The sequence below is a fragment of the Squalius cephalus genome (genome assembly GCF_949319135.1).
Source record: "Squalius cephalus genome assembly, chromosome: 3".
Classification (NCBI taxonomy): domain Eukaryota; kingdom Metazoa; phylum Chordata; class Actinopteri; order Cypriniformes; family Leuciscidae; genus Squalius; species Squalius cephalus.
The window spans coordinates 32,968,462-32,987,106 of record NC_137124.1 but is presented as its reverse complement, the minus strand read 5'-3'; the positions used below and the strand labels follow the sequence as shown (position 1 = coordinate 32,987,106).

At 39.0% G+C, this 18,645-nt stretch overlaps 1 protein-coding gene across 1 annotated transcript in view; it reads left to right on the top strand.

Annotated features, from left to right (window-relative positions):
- LOC307155254 (uncharacterized protein) overlaps positions 1-18,645 on the top strand; it is a gene marked incomplete at its 3' end in the record, with an annotated part of 138,139 nt that overhangs the window by 84,179 nt on the left and 35,315 nt on the right. Inside the window, exons 2-3 of the mRNA XM_079865817.1 lie at positions 351-389; positions 11,614-11,853. Coding sequence (XP_079721943.1) covers positions 366-389; positions 11,614-11,853 — 264 coding nt within the window. The 5' untranslated portion in view covers positions 351-365. The remainder of the gene's footprint in view (positions 1-350; positions 390-11,613; positions 11,854-18,645) is intronic.

Genomic DNA, 18,645 nt, shown 5'->3' with positions numbered 1-18,645 from the left:
ACCAAACAGAGGCGAGCTGGTACTGTGTAGTGGAAAAGCGCCATAAGTGACTATCACAACAGCAGTGTTGGGCATTAATGCTTTACCAATAACTCTTTACAGTAATAATATTACTTTATGCAGTAACTTGTAATGTAACTACTCACCAATAAGATTTCAGTAATAATATTACAGTTACCATCCATAAAATAGCTTGTTACAATGTTATTTTTGTTGCATCAATTTAAAATCCAACAATCCAATCATTCCTACGTGTTCATGTGACGTCACTATTGCAGAAAGCTAGCTTGGAATATGTAAAAGCTTACATTCAGTGGGTGGAAATATTGACATTACTTTGATTTTTTCAGGACTCGGGAGAAAGGATGACAAGAACACCGTTGTCAAATGTAAGTTGTGGCATTAATTTACTCTGCCATTACATGGCTTGCCAATCCTCATCCCTTTGGTCCTGATATAAATTATACCCACCTACTATCAAAAATCTTAACAAAAAAACATTTTATTAAGACCTTACATTAGTATTTTTGACAAGATACACTATGAAATATAATCGTAACAGGTGAATTATAGCTACTGTTAGCATGAAGCAACACATGACAATTTATGAGATTATTACTATGCTTTTACTCAAAACTCACTGTAAACCACCATTGAGTGTTTGTAGTACCTTCCAATTGCGATCTAATATAGCTTTTGATGAGACAGAAATATATTGTTTGTTGCACTTTAGAATAAATGAAACACTATACCTGCTTACCATTTCTGTATAGCCCAAATCACATATGCTGTCATAATCATATGTTTAGCTTCATGTTTCATGTGTAGAAACATTTCTTTGGAAACTTTGGTATGTACGGAACAGAACGTGGAAATGTAGTGGAACATTACATCGGAAGAGGTGGGTTATTAACACGTAATATGGTGGTGTGAGGGGGTGGTGTGGCGCAATGGATAAGACACATGCCTTTGGTGTGAGAGACCCGGGTTCGAATCCACTGTGAGCCACCAATGTGTCCCTGAGCAAGACACTTAACCCCTAGTTGCTCCAGAGGCGTGCGACCTCTGACATATATAGCAATTCAGCTAAATGAATAAATGTAAATGTAAATGTAAATGTAATATGAGTGACAGATGTCCAGCGAATGCTCTTCCCCTGAGTCATAAATGGCGATTGTGGAAGTGAAAACACAATTCATTGCAGATAAATGTATAGAAATACAAACTAAATAATTTAACTATACCCTAACATCCACAAAGTTGCACATGCAAAGTCAGAATTTTGATGAAAAAATACACAATTAACACTTCTGTGGGGTGTAACGGAAAAGTAATATTACTGGTAGTGTAAAATAGTACTGTTGCCAGGAAGTAATAAGTAAAGTAATAATATTACTTTTGAAAGAAGTAACGAGTAATGATTAATGAGTAATAAATTACATTTTTGAGTAACGAGCCCAACACTATGGAAGCATTTGGGTAGCAATATTCAATTTGAAATGTAGTAATGCAAAATGACAATGCAATATGTAAAATGCAGGGTTTCCGCGGAGTCTTAAAAAGTCTTAAAAGTCTAAAATTCGGAACTTTAAATTTAAGGCCTTAAAACGTCTTAAAAACGGCCAGATTTTCATCTGCGGTCTTAAATTTCATTTAGTCAGGTCTTAAAAAGGTTTTACCCTCGTTCATTTCCAGAAACGCTGGCCGCAGAAAGTTCTAGAGCTCTAGAGCAGGAGTCTCCAACACGTCGCTCGCGAGCTACCAGTAGCTCGTGGCCTGATTGGAGGTCGCTCGCCAAGAGGCCGTTCACATATCGCGTCTTTCGCACTCAAGTTCATTCAAATGTAGGCGCGCGGTAAGCGGACTAGATTTTTTTCCAGGCGCAGCGAGATGAAAAAATCTCAACTCTTCAGAATGCCGCAACACAGGTCATGTGACAAGAACCAACCAATCAGCTTCACCCTTTTCTGTAACTACATTGAAAACTCAGTCAACAGGAAGGAATCTTCTCCGTAAATAAATCTTGTAGCAGAGCTACAGCAAGCATTTTTCGGCGGTGGAAATCCATTAGCCACTTAAACTTTTTTGTCATTGTGGAGAGCGCAGTGCATGGTTGCATAGCAACGACAGACGCCACGGGAAAATCGGACAGATTTTTACTATTAATAATAAAAGATAAGCTAAAGTTCATTGTAAATGTCAGTAATTTATCTTTTTTGACTCATTCTTTTTATAAAAAATGATTTAAAGTCTGAAATATGTGAGGTTTATCTTTTTATAAAAACCTTTTTTTGTCAAAACTTTATTTGAACTTGTACATGTTAGGATATAACATGTTGCAAGACACTTTTAAAATCTGGCTATCATTTTTAATGGTATTATTTTAATGTTTATGTTAGTGCGTATTGATGCTAGATTTATTTGTTATTTGCTGTTTTTCGACATAAAACTTGGTGAATTGATTTCATTGTGTAGTATTAGTACTTTTTGAACAGGATTCTGTGATAACAGTGATAATTTTTGGCACTATAATCATGAAATGAAATGTTCATGCCATTTCATCTCTAGTTATGATCAACTAAAATCAACTAATTATGTGTTTTTTATAGTATAATATGCAAAGTACAATTTTCTATAAAAAAAAATATCTGATTCTGTTCTTTTTTCAATTACTGAATTCATTGAAATAAAATTAATTCTTTGATTTGAATATTTTTTGGCAATGCGTCGTGTAGGTCTTAAATTTCAATCTTTATGGTCTTAAAATGTCTTAAAAAGGTCTTGAATTTGACTAACTGAAACCGGCAAGAACCCTGAAAATGACAATGCATTTCTGTATTTAAATTTTCCATTACTTTTGTGCAACGTTTGGTGCAAAATGAAAATGATAATTCAATTATATAATTTGCATTTGCTGTTTCATACACTAGTTTTAATATGTAAATTTAATACATATTTTAATGCTTTATAAGTTGCAAAATTAAAATGAAAATGTATTACAGAAATTATTTGATGTTTAATATGTTCAAGCAAAAACTGTAGCAAAATTATTATTATTTTTCTTAATTGCATTTACACTCACAGTTAAGACACTTTGCGATTGCATTTTAAATGTCCCGCAATGAATGTAGCAAAATTCAGTGTGCAAATTGCAAATGCATTCTGAGCCGATCTCGGAATGCATTTTCTCACTGCCTGAAGTTGGCCCCGCGCCCAGCCCTAGTACAACGGTTTAAAGGTCCAAATTGCAGTTTCAATGCAGCTTCAAAGGGCTCTACACAATACCAGCAGAGGAATAAGGGTCTTATCTAGCGAAACAATCTGTAACAAAAAAAATAAAAAAACAATAAGGGGTTAGTTTTAAGCACAAATGCTCGTCTTGCACTAGCACTGCGATATGCCATGTATTACGTAATCACGTTGAAAGGTCATGCGTGTTCTGGTTCAAAAAGGTAGGGTAGGGCGAAAAACTCCATCTCAGTTTCTCCTCCAACTTCAAAATCGTCCGACATAATTGTTTTACCTTTTATTTATTTATTTTTTTGTAAATGGCATTTGACTTAGTCTTTGCATGTTCACTTTGCAAACACTACAGTAGGTCGGTACTTCCGCCTATGTCACGTGTGACCTTTCAACGTTATTACGTAATGCGTGGTGAATCGCAGTGCTAGTGCAAGACGAACGCCTGTGGTTAAAAAGTATATAAATGTGTTTTTTTTTTAAGTCCCCGTGAACCGGAAGTTGCAAACGACTTTTCTCCAGTGTTATGACGTATTTCCAAGTGAAACGGAATATTGAACAGAGGGCAGGGTTTTACTTAGCGCTCCTCCTCTCCATCTCTCGCTCATAGCAGACTAACGGTTTGAGGGGAGTGGTTAAGCGTTTTCAAACCAAGCCGTCAAACCTACGTCATCAGAAAAAGACGCCATTCCAGACCGGAAGTAAACTAGTAATATGCGCTAACAAAGTAAATAGGGTCAATTTTGATTTCATGGGGACTTTAAATGACAGATCGTTTTGTTAGGTAAGACCCTTTGTAGCTGCATTGAAACTGCAATATTGGACCTTCAAACTGTTGTACCACAATGAAGTCCACTATATGGGGAAAAAACACCTTTTTCACTAAACCCTATAGCTTCAATTATCATTCTAGAATAAGCTCCAGTAGCAATTTTGTGTACTTGTGCATGTGTGAGTACATGTATGAACAGTCAGGCCTTCACAGTTACAAAAATCAAAAATGATAGCAAACTACACAAATAATAAGCTACAGCGCATTGCAGCATTTTTTCTTCTTTTTGTATAGTTTGCTTAGGAACGCACACACATACACACTGCAAAGCTACAATCTGCTGACAACAGGAATATGGACACCGCAAATGAGAGTGGTGATTTGTAATAGGCAATTAAAGGTGTGAAGATATGGTTGGATGTATGTAATTATTGGGATTTTAATGAGTCAACGGGAAGCTTTTAGCTTTGAAAAGGTTGATTCTCTTGTCACTGTGCCACGGTCCATGTCAAAAATGTCCTCCAACTTGATATGTTACTCTTATGACAACCATTAATGACCCTGAATTATTTCCCTGAAATAACAAGAATCCACACAACAGACGGAAAATAAATGATTAATTTGAAACCTTAATTCATGCATTAATCACATCATCATTATTGCAATGCTCTATTTCTTGGTCTGCTCAAAAAACATATTGCAAGATTACAGTATGTTCAAAACTCAGCAGCAAGAGTTCTCACCTCCACCAGGCGTTCTGCTCACATTACTCCTCTGCTACATGACCTTCACTGGCTACCCGTGGCATCACGTATTCACTTTAAAGGTGATCTAAGTAACTTACCTTAACTGAACAGCTTCGGAGTCAGTGGAATGGTTATATTACTTATTTCGGGTTGAATGGTGGTGGTTTCGCACCCCCCTGGTGCCCGAGAGCGGAAAAAACTCACTTGCAACTTTGAGATGGCGGGGCGCCGGCCTCGCCGTCAGGAAGTATCGCGTGATATCAGGTCTCGCGATGTAACGAATTGCTCGACGGCACTGCACACGTACACGCCCCCATTCAAGCACCGGCTAGCTATAAGCAAAGGGCAACAATAGATTGAGTTCTTCACATTTTCGTCATGGCTGAGCCTGTAAAAAAGAAGCAGAAAGCTAGGAAATCTTTGTTCGGAGGACCAAAGAAAGAGGAAACGGGAGACTGAACGAGCAAGAAGTCAGACTCGAGTAAATATCGGACCGGCTTTTTCAGAATGGCGAGAACTGAGAGAAACAGAAGCCTGCAAAACGGATGCTGACCTGGCCTTCTTGCTGTTGCACTTGTAAGTATCTTTGGAATAAACTGTGTTTAATATTTAAATTTCAAGTAATTGTGACCTCAGTATGTTTGCTTTTGTCTGTAAAGGTTTTTATTATGATCGCTGTCTGTTACAGGCATACTAGTACGCTAGATACTATAACTTTGATGTTAGCATTGTCATTAGCAAACACGTTTGATTTCTGTAGTTGTTTGGCCGTTCCTCTGTTGGTTTTATTTGTGTAACTTAGTTCGCAAATAAATAGAGATCAAATTCTTCAAATCAAGACACCAGGCAATGTTTATGCTCATGCCCACTCTCCCAAAAAAACACACAAAAAAAACAAACAAAAAAACACGAAAGCAGTAGTTCGCCTCGTTCATATCGTTCGTTCCCGGTAAAAATACTAGTATGCATGACAACACAAAAAAAAAAAAAAAAAAAACTCGCCATCAGTTGGAAAGAAAATATTGCTTTACTTACCTCGGTAGACATAACTGGTTTTGAAATAGCCGGTTCCTCTTAGGGATGTCCCGATCCGATCACATGATCGGAAATCGGGCCCGATCACGTGTTTTCAGACTCGATCGGAATCGGACGTTACCTCCCAATCAGGACTCGGATATATATATTCTCATTATTTTTTAACACATCAATATTTATGCGGTGGCACAGAGTTATGCCGGTTTCACATTGCACGCGTTAGTAAGCAGCGCAGGAGCAGACACGTGCGTTTTGCTTTCACACTGGCAGCGTTTGTCACGCGCGGCTGAACCGCGGGTTGTGTAGGCTACAGACAGAGTACTCCATAATGGATAAGTTGGCATTGCTTTTTTTCGTTTTCAAATACATTTAAGAGAAAAGACTTGTCAAGAAGCTTATTTTATTAATAATTTCATTTATATAACTTTTGTTTAATCTTTGATTTTATTGTTATGGCAACAAGTTTGTTTTTGGACATTTGTTTTCTTTTTAAATTGCTGTTGGTCATTTGATTGACTGTTTAAAACACAATAGATATCATCAATGCACTTTTTGGATAAAACTGCGGTGTATTTTGGCCATGATCAATGTATTGTCACTTTAATTCAGCAAAAGCGGTGCAGCAAAAATAGACTCGGCGCCGAAACGATCGCGGCACTGCTGCTCTGCTCTACTACGCACTGCCGCGCCGCCTCTGCGCGCGGTGTGAATGCTCTAAAGCCTGGTTTAATCTGGTAACATGGGCGGCGAAAAAAAATACGCGCTGCACGCTCTGCTAACAGTGCAGTGTGAAACCGGCGTAAGAGTTAGGAGTGCAGTTCCTAAAAGCACATTACTGGCTTTGCAAACACTGTAGCACTTTTATTTTTTATTTGTTTACATGCCTGCCGGGTATTTTAAGTTGAGGTGCTATTTGTTTATATAGACTTTTTTATATTTACTGTTGCACTAAAGTCCAAAAGTGAAGAATTTATGTATTACTTGATTGTTCAAGCTACCTCACAGAAGTGCTCTGTTTGTTAACAGAGTTGTTGAATGTTAAAATAAGGTGAATTAAATAAAAAATAAGGAACATCCTGGATCTGTTTTTTCGCTCTTCTTTATTCTTTTTTTATGTATTAAGTATCGGATCGGGACTCGGTATCGGCAGATACTCAAAATCAAATGACTCGGACTCGGACTCGAGGGCAAAAAAACCTGATCGGGACATCCCTAGTTCCTCTGCTCAGCTGGGTTGACAGCTGATCAGCTGGGTTGCTCGTGGCGAGGGGGGAGGAACAACAGTTCGTTTTTACGACAGTGTGTTTGAAAGCATTTACTACCAGACACTAGGGGGGGCTTCGTAGAGAAAAAAGGCTTGCCTGGTGTCCCTTTAAGGTATTACTTCTAACGTTTAAGGCATTAAATGGTCTTGCACCTCCATATCTGTCTGATATACTTTACTCTTACCGCCCTGCCCGGTCTCTTAGATCAGCTGAACTTGTTTTTTTTGTCCATCCCTCGTTTCCGGTTGTCTACTGTAGGTGGAAGGTCATTTAGTGTTAATGCTCCTAAATTATGGAATTCACTACCCCTTACACTTCGTAATATCTCATCTGTGGCTACATTCAAGACTCAGCTAAAAACATATCTTTAACATGTATTTTGGATAATGTGACTATATGTGTCCTTATGTGATTGCAATGTGTGTGCGGGTGTGTAAATGTATTGTAATGTACAATGTAAAGCGACCTTGAGCTACGGAAAGGCGCTATATACCGTATTTTCCGGACTATAAGTCACACTTTTTTTCATAGTTTGGCTGGTCCTGCGACTTATAGTCAGGTGCGACTTATATATCAAAATTAATTTAGACTGAGATGAAAACATTACCGTCTACAGCCGCGAGAGGGCGCTCTATGGCTGAGTTGGTCAGAACCGACACCAAGGATGAAGAAAATTCAATGGATTCAGTGATGTGGAGTGAGATCGCGGGGACTTGGTGAACTTGTTTACTGGTAACTTGCTTGTTGGACTCGCTGGCTTATGTTAATTTAGCCTATTCAGCCTCCCAGGTATATGTTCTTTATGCTATTGTGTAGCTGAATAACTGTTAATGTGTTGCGTTAACATACCGGACACCTTCTCAGCCTGTTGTTCTGTGTGCTACTGTGTAGTTGAATAACTTGCCTTTCCAGATTAAATGTCTGTTCTTGGTCTTGGATTTTGTGAAATAAATTTCTAAATAAATGCGACTTATAGTCCAGTGCGACTTAGGCTATATATGTTTTTTTCCTCTTCATGACGCATTTTTTGACTGATGCGACTTACAGTATACTCCGGAGCGACTTATAGTCTGGAAAATACGGTACAGTACTGTGCAAAAGTCTTAGGCATGTTAATATCTCCAAAAAATAAAATCACAAATTGAATTTATTTATGATTTAACTTCTATTATCTAATTCAAATCAATATATGGTGTAACGACCCTTTGTGTTTAAAACGGCTTTTGTCCAGGTACACTTACACATAGTTAACATGCCTAAGACTTTTGCACAGTTCCGGAAATAAAACTACTACTTCTTCTATGTGATTAAAAATTACCCTCCTTATTCATACAGCTTCAAAGTTTGATGTTTTCTTATGGACATCAATTGAGTGCATTTTCGCACATTGAGCGCAATCAATTATGTGGCTTTTAACCTGTTCTCCATTGGTCATGACCTGAGATAATATCAAGGTAAGATGCTGTAGCAACATAACAGAAAAAATTATAATTGCAATGATATATAGCTAGAAAAGGGAAAAACAAGCAAATGTTAAAGATTATTTGTTTTTCTCGTTCTCTCAGATGATGTCTCTGATGAATCGCAGCAGGCTTCAGTGTTAAATCAACTGAGCTAAGTGAAGCAAATATGTTAAAGCGCACATCAGTGGCGTTCGGCACAGCCATTTCATCGCTGCAACTTTTTAGAATTAAGAGCAAATACTGACAGATGTACTTCACTGCCCCACCGCACTTTCAAAGAGGGATCGGGGCCCATTAAAATTGCATGAGGAAGGAATAATTAAACAGAATATTTTCTCTCTGAGAAATGAAGAAATCAAAACGGCAAGGGGCAAATTTGATTTCCCTGGCCTTAAAATAAGATGAAAGGTGAAGCGGAGACACAGGGCTAAAACACGTGCCTTGTCAGGAGCTCTGTCTTTTTTGTTCCTCGCAGCCCTTTAATTTGTCCCTTACTTCCTGCCGTTGTGTGCTCTTATTGTATATGCTTTTATAGTTGGGGCTCGGCTGCATTTGAATTGGTAATTAAACTTATTTTAATATATTTATAAGACTCATCAAGGCAGCCCTGCATATCAAAGTGGCCAAGCTTGTATTGATGTGAGAAATCAAAGCAGTGATTACTCCCTTACATCGGTGGGCTTTAGCTCTTAATTGCGCTGCATGTCCGAAAGATTTGTGGGGAGAGTGACTGGAAGACGACAGGGAGTTCTCATCTTAGGGACGTAGATACAGAAGGAAAAAAAATGTATATTGATTTCAGCCGAAAGTCTCAGTAAACTCATTACTCGACAAAGCTGAACGAAGGCACAGGGTTGTTTAGAACATGCTTGTTAGTGAATGCATCATCTGATCTTTAAGGTTTAAAAAAAAAAAAAAGTAAACAAATTGTATACTAAAACATTTTTGTAGCTAAGATAAGCCCCATGATGACCTCTTTTGCAAACAAACACGCAAATGAACAAGTGTAGCATCTGCTTTATTAAAGAAGCATATGCTACGATCCAAGCAACATAATAACAGGTGATTAACTCCAAACAAAGGATGCAATGCTAGCTAAGGTAACGGAGATGTCGAACCATTAGCGCTGAGCTACAGCTTTGCCCCCACCCCCGAACTCTAATTAGACCCGCAAACAATAGCATGGCTGCAGACCTTGTTATGAAAGAAAAGCAGAAAGGAGGGATAATGAAGGAATACATGGTCCGTCTCTGAACATGTCTACCTCTCCTTTGTGGCAGCAGGAAAGATATGGCACTCTCCAACGTAGCGTCATTGACTCCTCCTGCCACTTTCCAGGTCACTAATTTTTCAGCTATGAGTTCATTGTGCGCAGACCGATATGCTGTCTTTTTTAATGAGGTTATTTCTGGGTTATTACCTCGCTCCTTGCTAGGCCATCTTATGTGAGAGACCTAATTGATGTAAATCAAATATGGTTAAGCAGGGACCAACCCCTGGGCCACTCCACTTTCATTTCCACATTATAACCACAGAACATTTACCAAACACATACATACCTTCTCTGTATTAAAAAAAAAGGAAAGAAATGAAAGATGAGCAACTTTTTTTTCTCCTTTTCATCAATTACCCATCTCTGAATTGGAGAGAAGGATTTGCAGACAATCCCATTCCAAGCGTAAATGTGAGTGCATGCTCACAGATGCAGAAGAGTGAGCTCTGCAAAAGAGACTGAGGTGCTGGCATTTGACTTTTGCTGAATAAGCTCAAGGTGTGCTTTCCCTCAGGTTAGAGAGGTTATTGGGGAGGAAAAAAAAAGATGGGTGGGTGAATGAGTGGGGGATGAAATGTTTTAGCAGTGCCTGTTCATTAAGCTCTGTCTCATTCAACAGTGAAATTAGACCTGTGGAGAGAGAGGTATGATGGCAGATGAATCCCATTTACAGGGCCCTTGACCATTTGACAGTCTCAAACAATGGTTGTGGAACATTCAGAACTGAAGAAATTGCTCCCTTTCAATTTATGAGTGAATTTTAATTGAATTGGCCACACCTACAGGAAGTTGAATTCGAATGACATGAAGAACTTTGGCTGCATCTGAAATTGCCTTTTCTCTGAGTAGGTACTTCTTTTGAAAAAAAAAAAATAATAATTTTTTTTTATATATATATATATATGATTGTTTGTAGTATGAATGTAATCTGAAAACACAACATTAGTCATGTTGTCATTGTCATGTGACCTGCCAGTGTCATTTGTGTCACTTCACTGCCTTTCACAACTCCTTGGTCTCATGGGATGGTAAAGTGTCCATTGGAGGTGCACTTAGGTTATCCAGGTACTTTTCGCATACTATCTATCTTGCGTATAAACCTTCAAAACAGCAAGCAAAGCTTTTTCAAGACAGCATTCAAGTTTTTCTTGACAAAAATTGCTTTTCTAGTTACAAATTACAGTCTTGTAAATTTCTTTGATTTTTATTTAATTTCACTTCCTTATGTTCAACTTGCAATTCTGTTTTCTACCTCAGTTCAAATTCAGAGGTTTCATTGAAATTTAAAGAAATTCCAAATGTCACACAGCCCTTTCTGACACACACAGTACACACACAATCCCACAGTTCTTTCATCCTCTGTGAGTCTTCATCAAGAGTTTCGGGCTTCACTCTGGTTGGTGATTTAGCCACCTGCCACTCCTTTCCGCTGTTTACAAAGTCTGGAGACACACATGAGCTGTTAGTGTTTGGGATTAGAAGTGCAGACTCGGATGCTAGTGATCAAAAGCTGCCCATGACACTGAAACTCCAATATCACTCTCTAAAGTTGCTCTCCTTCATGCTGCTAGTGATTAGCGCCTCGTCCAGAGCATCATCAAAGCTCTCTCTCTCTCTCTCTCTCTCTCTCTCTCTCTCTCTCTCTCTCTCTCTCTCTCTCTCTCTCTCTCTCTCTCTCTCTCTCTCTCTCTCTCTCTCCCTCCCTCTCTCTCCCTCCCTGTCTCTCTCTCCGGGCAGCTGTGTCCCTATAGAACTAGGAGCATGTGTGATGTTTAGCTTCTTTCGGTAAATCCAGGGCTTTATGTCACCCCCTCCCCAGGTCCTCTTACCCTACCACTGTGACATGGCCGCCGGTGGCACATTGACGCCTGTATCCGTTCCTGACGAAGCTAAGCCGGATCAGCCGTGTCGTTGGCGCTCTCTCGCTTGTTCCTCCCGGAACATAATCACAGTCAGTCTGGAGCTTCAGAAATCCCCCAATATCACCAGCACTTCCAGCATCACCACCACGATCATCGTCATCATCATCATCAAAGGATCCAGCATGTCTGTCAATCAGGTGAGCGCTTAGTCTCAATGAGTGGCAGGAGGAGCCGGAAGAGTGACGTTAAGCAGGCAGCTCCATGGCCTTCCGTCAGGCCTGGCAGGCTTCAGTGACAGTGGGGGTGGGTATAACGTCCCTCATCCCGCCAGCTTAGCCTATTGAACTGCCAGCCCTGTGCCAGTCCACGGCAGGAGGCGAGATGGCACTTATCGATGGGACAGAGGCGTCCAATGGAGAGCACTTTTGGGGGTGGGTGACTTAGAGTAAGCCAGGATGTGTTAGCAGACTTCACTTCCTTCAAACCTAACAAGGTGCAGCTTCTAGACACAACCGTATGTATGTGGAGGATCGAGAGACAGAGTGTCACTGGGGTTTTTGTAGAAAAAAATGTCAAATTTGTTCAGATTTGGTTTAAATTTAGGTCAGTTTTTTTCCTTCCTCTGTCAAAACACTTTCATGTTTGCGGAGTGACTCTTGTTTGCCTTTAGCTAGACCAAAATAACATCAACGACATTGAGATTTTCCTTCAGAGACTTGATTTGAAAGTACTCACAACAAGTTCAGCCTCCTATTTAATGCAGTCATTGCTTACAGAGGGCACCACGCTGGGTATCAAATGTAATTAGCTGTATTTGCTGGAGCTCTACTTCAATCATTGGCAACGACTATTGTATTGCGCTACAAGACAGACTAAAGATGCATCCTGTTGCGAGTGGCATATAGTACAAGAAAAAAAAAAAAAAAAAAAAACCCATGGCATCCACATCACAGTACTTTCACCTTCCCTGCTGTTAACATAACACCCAGTATCAACTTTAGCTTGAAAAATAAGTGCTGTTGTCCACAGTCTGGCCAGCTTTAAGTTCGGGACATACTTTAATTTGTTCCTCTTATCTTATCGGTGAGCACACCCTCAGTTGATGGTGGTGATGCTCTTAAGTGAAGTGCTGGTATTATCCTGCTACCTCTGCGGGCCTCTTCTTTAATTTAGTTGTTATAATTAGCCATTAAATGGTGTCAGTTTCTACAGCTACTAACAGGCCCACTCTGTTCTGCTTGTCTGCATTATCAGTTTGGGTGCTTGTAGAGGGGAGGAGGGGGACCAAGAAAGTAAATTATAATGAAGGCCTATATAGTCCAATTACCGATAAAAGCAGCCAAGTGCAGTGCTGTAATGAGGTGCCACTACCTTTCCTTCTCCCCCTTCCCCTCCGAACACATCGATGGGAATAGCTAATCGCTAGTTTTATTACTTTGAGCCCCTCTCGCTGAGGGGTTTTAACCCCAGGACTTTCAATCTGAGTGGGACGATCACAGCAAACAAATACAGCGGTGGCGCTGTCCATGCTAAACAAAGTTGGTCTAGAGGCGGGGGTGACGGGATGATTGGGAAGGGAGAAAACAGACAGAGGGATGAAGGCAATGAAGTGAGGACACAGGGAGGAGGAGGATGATGTGCCGAAAGAGAGAGCGGAGGAAGCCTGTCCTCATGTTCTCACTTTAATGGGTCAGTATTTAATTATTTGGAATAGCAGAGCTGTCTTTTGTAGCCAGGGATGTAGTTCCTTGCTAGAGCACTTACAAGGCAGGCAGGTAATTAAACTGTAAGATCAACCGCTGGCCCTCCTCTTCCTCTCGTTCTGTTTCTGCTATGTCCCTCTCTTATTCTCCTCTTCTTTGTCAGGTGAGGCGTCACGCATCGGAAAACAAGTGGAATTCAGGAAATGGAGAGAACGACAGATAGAGAGGGAACAAATTAAGGTTGGGAAGACTCAGAAGTCTCCATCATAGCTAATAGCCGACTCTTCTGGGGCCAAATAAGCATAAATACTGACTATTATACATGAGTCCATTGTATTAGATTAAAGTAGTGTCCTTTCTTGTGTCATAGGCTTTATGTGAAAGTTAAGGCAGCTGTCTTTCGGTCTCACTGCCCAGTAAGTCAATGATTTCATTGTCAACGTTTTTGCATTAATGTACCTCATAAAGAAACTAATTTAGTAGCTTTAATAAGAATACATTTCTTTTTTGAATGCTGCTGTTAAATGCTCTGGCAAGGAGATTAACATATGGGACTGTGTACAGCTCACTCATGGGAGGAGCTAAGCAAATAGGGCATATTCAGTCGTCGGCAGGGCCTGTTCCAATGTGATGTCACATTGGAGCACATTTCTGAACGGTTTCAATTTGTCAAGTCTCAATTTGAGACACTGCTACAGATTTATAGGGAAAATTCCACAATAGGGTGGTTGTGTCCATTGCAGACACTTAAATATGTTAAAAAACAATATAAATGTGAATTTTGCTAAATACTGTAGGTCCCCTTTAACGTCATGATGGTTAAACTTCTATTAATCCGCGAATCACATGCATGCTGAACAGTGGGGCTTGGTCCGGATCATGGATCAACTACCAAAATAATGTGTTGACTCAAAAAATGTTTTGAGTTATGACAACTTCTATTTCATTCAACCAACAAACTACAGTTGAGTTAAAGGAACTTAATTTGTAGCATGAACATAACATTTTTTCACGTTGATTAAAATAAATAAATAAATAACTTAAGAAAAAATAAATAAATTAAGTTGCTCCAACTGTTTTATTATCTATTTTAGTTACAATACACAGTTATCATAGCACATGCTAAAGGTAACTTCAATATAGTGTTTACCTTCATGTTATCTACTCTTCAGCACAGTGGTATCCACAAAAACTTCAACATTTAAGAAACTCTTTTAAATGTCAAACTTAACAGGTCTTTCACTTCCCTAAAACCAAATAAAATAACATTTAATTTCAGAATATCCAGTCTTATGCAAAGCATGCTTCGAACTAGAAAAAAAATAAAAACATGAATTTGTTTAAGTTGTGGTAACAGGTCCCCTGAATTACTTTTTAAAGTGTACGATCCATTGCACCACAAGGCATCCTAACCTTATCATATCAAATGATCTAGAACAGATTCAAGTAAGCTTTAGTCATAAATAAGCAAATAATTATGATAATATTTCATATTATTATAATATAAAAAATGGGCATTTATCAAATTCTTTTCTTCATTTATTGTGTTCATCAGAACACAATAGACTCTTTTCCTGAAATCCTGGCCCAGAACGGTTTGTAATGCAACTGAATTGCAGAAAAGAAAACAGAAAAGTGCTTAATATTATTTTTTTCCACCAACCATCAAATTATGTGCTCAAAATTATGGGATGTTATTATATATTAGGATATACACTACCGTTCAAAAGTTTGTGGTTTGATCAAAAATATAGTAAAAACGGTAATATAGTGAAATATTAATACAGTTTAAAATAACTGTTTTCTATATTAATATATTTTTATATTTATTCTTGTGATGGCAAAGCTGAATTTTCAGCATCATTACTCCAGTCTTCAGTGTCACATGACCACTAACCACTCGGTGAGTAGCACAGTTTTGAAAACGAACGTTAAGGGTTGTTTTAAGGACATGTTTGTGCATGGCCATTGACTCCCATTCAAATGCGGTCATGGGCAATTCTAAAATAGTCAAAAAGTCGCGACAGGAACCATTGACAAAATTTCTTTGTCCACCACTCTTGTTCATCCAAAACAAACTACAAAATAGACTCAAAGTGTTAAATACCGGAATTGTCCTTTAAAAAAAAAACAAAAAAAACATAAACAAAAATCTTACTGACCCCAAACTTTTGAATGGTACCTTGAAGCCTTCCTACCTCTGTATACTGCCTGCAGCATCTTTCAACCTTAGGGCGCAGCCGTATAGTATTGCTCTCTTTCAAATTAATTTGGTTACTCTGATGAAGCTAAAGGCACATAAATTAAAAATGAAGGTTAAAGGTCCACTATGTAAATATTTTTGACCACAAGAGGGCGCAGTTTCCAACAATAACAAAGGCGAAGCTTGATGACGCTATGAAGGAGGTGACGATGGGAGATGTCGTTTTTAATGCTTTTTCACCATCTAGTGATGTATCTAAATGGAATTAATGAATCATGATCACGGATGAGGTAATTTATTCGTTTTTGTATTACCTGTATGTCTGATCGTATTATTTTATGTCATCATAATTAATGAACTGCAAGGAACGTGAAATGTTATACTATATTATTACAGGCATGTGGTGTAATTCATATCTATTAAAAGTACACACTTAAATGTTTATAAAGGTATATGGCTCATAAATGTGTGACAAGTATTCGCTGAGTTTTGTTTCAGTTTATAGACGTGCTCAAGAAAAAAAGTTCACCGCGACAGAGAGGCAGAACGCACACCCTGTTTATTTTCTTTATTTTACAAAAGCACAATGTTTTGATTTGATTGTAAGTGGACACATACAAAAGTAGAAATATCACAGATTCTTTTTTTATATTTCTTTTTTCTGTATGACCATAAATGACGGAGTAATTTAAGTTTATAGTGCTACAATGTGGAGAAAATCCAGCAAAACGCGCGGGCGCGTTTGCCGACCTCAGAGGGTTAAAATCATCTTTACTGTAACTATTACGTTACTTGTACAATAAAAAATAATTGATTTGCTTACCTGTCTATCAATACACTCGCGAGAGCAGAGTCTCTGTCAAGTCCAAGATTGTCGCGCAGCTCTCTCCATCTCGAAAACGCTTGGCCGATATTTATCCAGGTTTTATTCCTCCGTTTGTCACACAGTCTGCGTGTATCCGAATATGGACGCTTTCGTTTTGTTGGCACTTCAATACTCGCCAAAGAGTAATCGTGATCCATAACAGCTATAACCATACAGTCTATCTATGGCTATAACGCTATAACCACCACACTTCCGCATTTGACCATGTGATATTCCGGTGTGGTGGAACATCACATCAGAGAATGTAGACGGGCTCTGATCACATGGTCCAAAACGGAAAAAAAGGATAGAGCGGACATTGCATCACTAAGAGGCGACATTTCTTTTCCGGGACGGCCAGTTATTTAAAATCGGAATTTCTCTGAAATAAAAAATCTTTGGAGACTTTTGAGATATTGTAAGTACACAACTGGAGGAAATATATCACACTGTGCAAGTTATTTTCGGAAATTTTATTACAAAATTGTTACATATTGGAGCTTTAATGTTGAAGTTTAACCATTCTGAAGATGTGATTTTAGCCTATACAAGAATCGACTTCTTACAAAGAGCTACCAATTGGACGAGCAAAAGTAGTAAGTTAGAGAGTCTGGGTCTGGAAAGAGAGAGACGGTGTTAGCGTTGTATTGTTTGCCAGTCTGCACTGAGGACAGACGATGGATTAAACCATGAATGAGTGATTTATTAGCTGCTGCTGTCACGCTGCTTAGATGGATTACTACACACAACCTTTGACCCCACTTACCAGAGTCCTCACCGCCACAGTGTGGGACGAAAGGTGTTCCGTGTGTGAACGTGCACGTGTGTGACTTAGATCGCTGGCCAGCTGTATGTTGGTGACAGGATGGGACCGCTTGATCAATGGGCTAATGAACAGCCCATTTCATAGATGGGATGAACTGACTCTCTTGTGTTCATTGAGTGTCTATAGTAAAAGCCCACTCTATGTTCTCTGAACCCTTTGTAGAGGAAAAAACAATGCAACGCAGAGGACAACAGACGTTTCTATGAAAGAACTAGCGGCTGTTTACAAAAGGTTTATCTTCATCTCTCTTCTTTTCAATAGGTTCATCATTAACTGTGTGTTGTGAATAGTATTAAAGTACAACAGCTTCTTAACTTTCCCAACACAGATCATTTACACTTCTAGGGCTTAAAAAAATCTTTAATATCCCTGAGAGAAGCAGATACACCTTCAAGAAATATGAGTCGACGCTCACAGCTGATGGTTTTCCCTGATTACAGCAAAGTACAGCAGAACAATAGAGGGGTGCGGGGGTTAGTTAAGGCATTTTTAAAATAGGCAAATATTACAGGAGATGAAGCTTAGGCCTATACCATCTGCAAAGTGAGAATGTGGATTTTCCTTAATGCAGCATAAATCTAATAACAAAAGTGTCTGATATCGTTGTTTTGTTTTTGCTTTCTTTTCTTTTCTTTTCTTTCCCAATTGTTATGACACAGATGGCTCTCTCTTGCTCTCTCCTGTTCGTGGATTTCCTTTTTCTTTTCTTTCCTTTTTCCATCTTTCCTTTCATGACTTTCAGGAGTCTCTTTCTCTCTCACACACTTTTTCTGTAATTCGTTTCAGGAACTCTGGCAATAAAACCCAAAACAAAAGGAAGAGGCTTTTGTACCTTTGCTGACTTTGTTACTCGCTGGCGTAATAAAGAAAAGTAATATGCTTTAAACATTAAATAAGACTTTAATTGGAGCACATGAAAAACGTACCATGGGAAGATGTAATTGAATGTTGCCGGGGAGCCGGGGGAATTAAAATAGGTCGTTTTATGCTTTGCTTTATTTTTGATTGAATCTGCTCCTAATTGGCCTCGACAGTAGTATTATCAGTTTTAGGCGGTATGTGAGGAGCTCAATGGCACAGCTTCTCCGTCACATGAGATGAGAGAGAGGGAAAGGCTGAGAGGAGGGGAGAACCAATGACAGAGACAAATGTCTTCGCTTTGACAGCTGCCCTCCATATTGCCCTCCGCACAAATACACAACAAACCGTTGTAAGCGGCTGCATCAAATTATTAATCACTAAGCAGTTTGTGAGGGAAATTACAACTATTGCAGCATTTTTGTTCAGTTTAGGAAAGTTTAGTTGACTGGTGAAGAGACAGTCCTACACCTGGAGGCTTTTCTCATTTCATACAATCATTCCAGAGAGATTGAATGCTCGCAAGAGCCGATG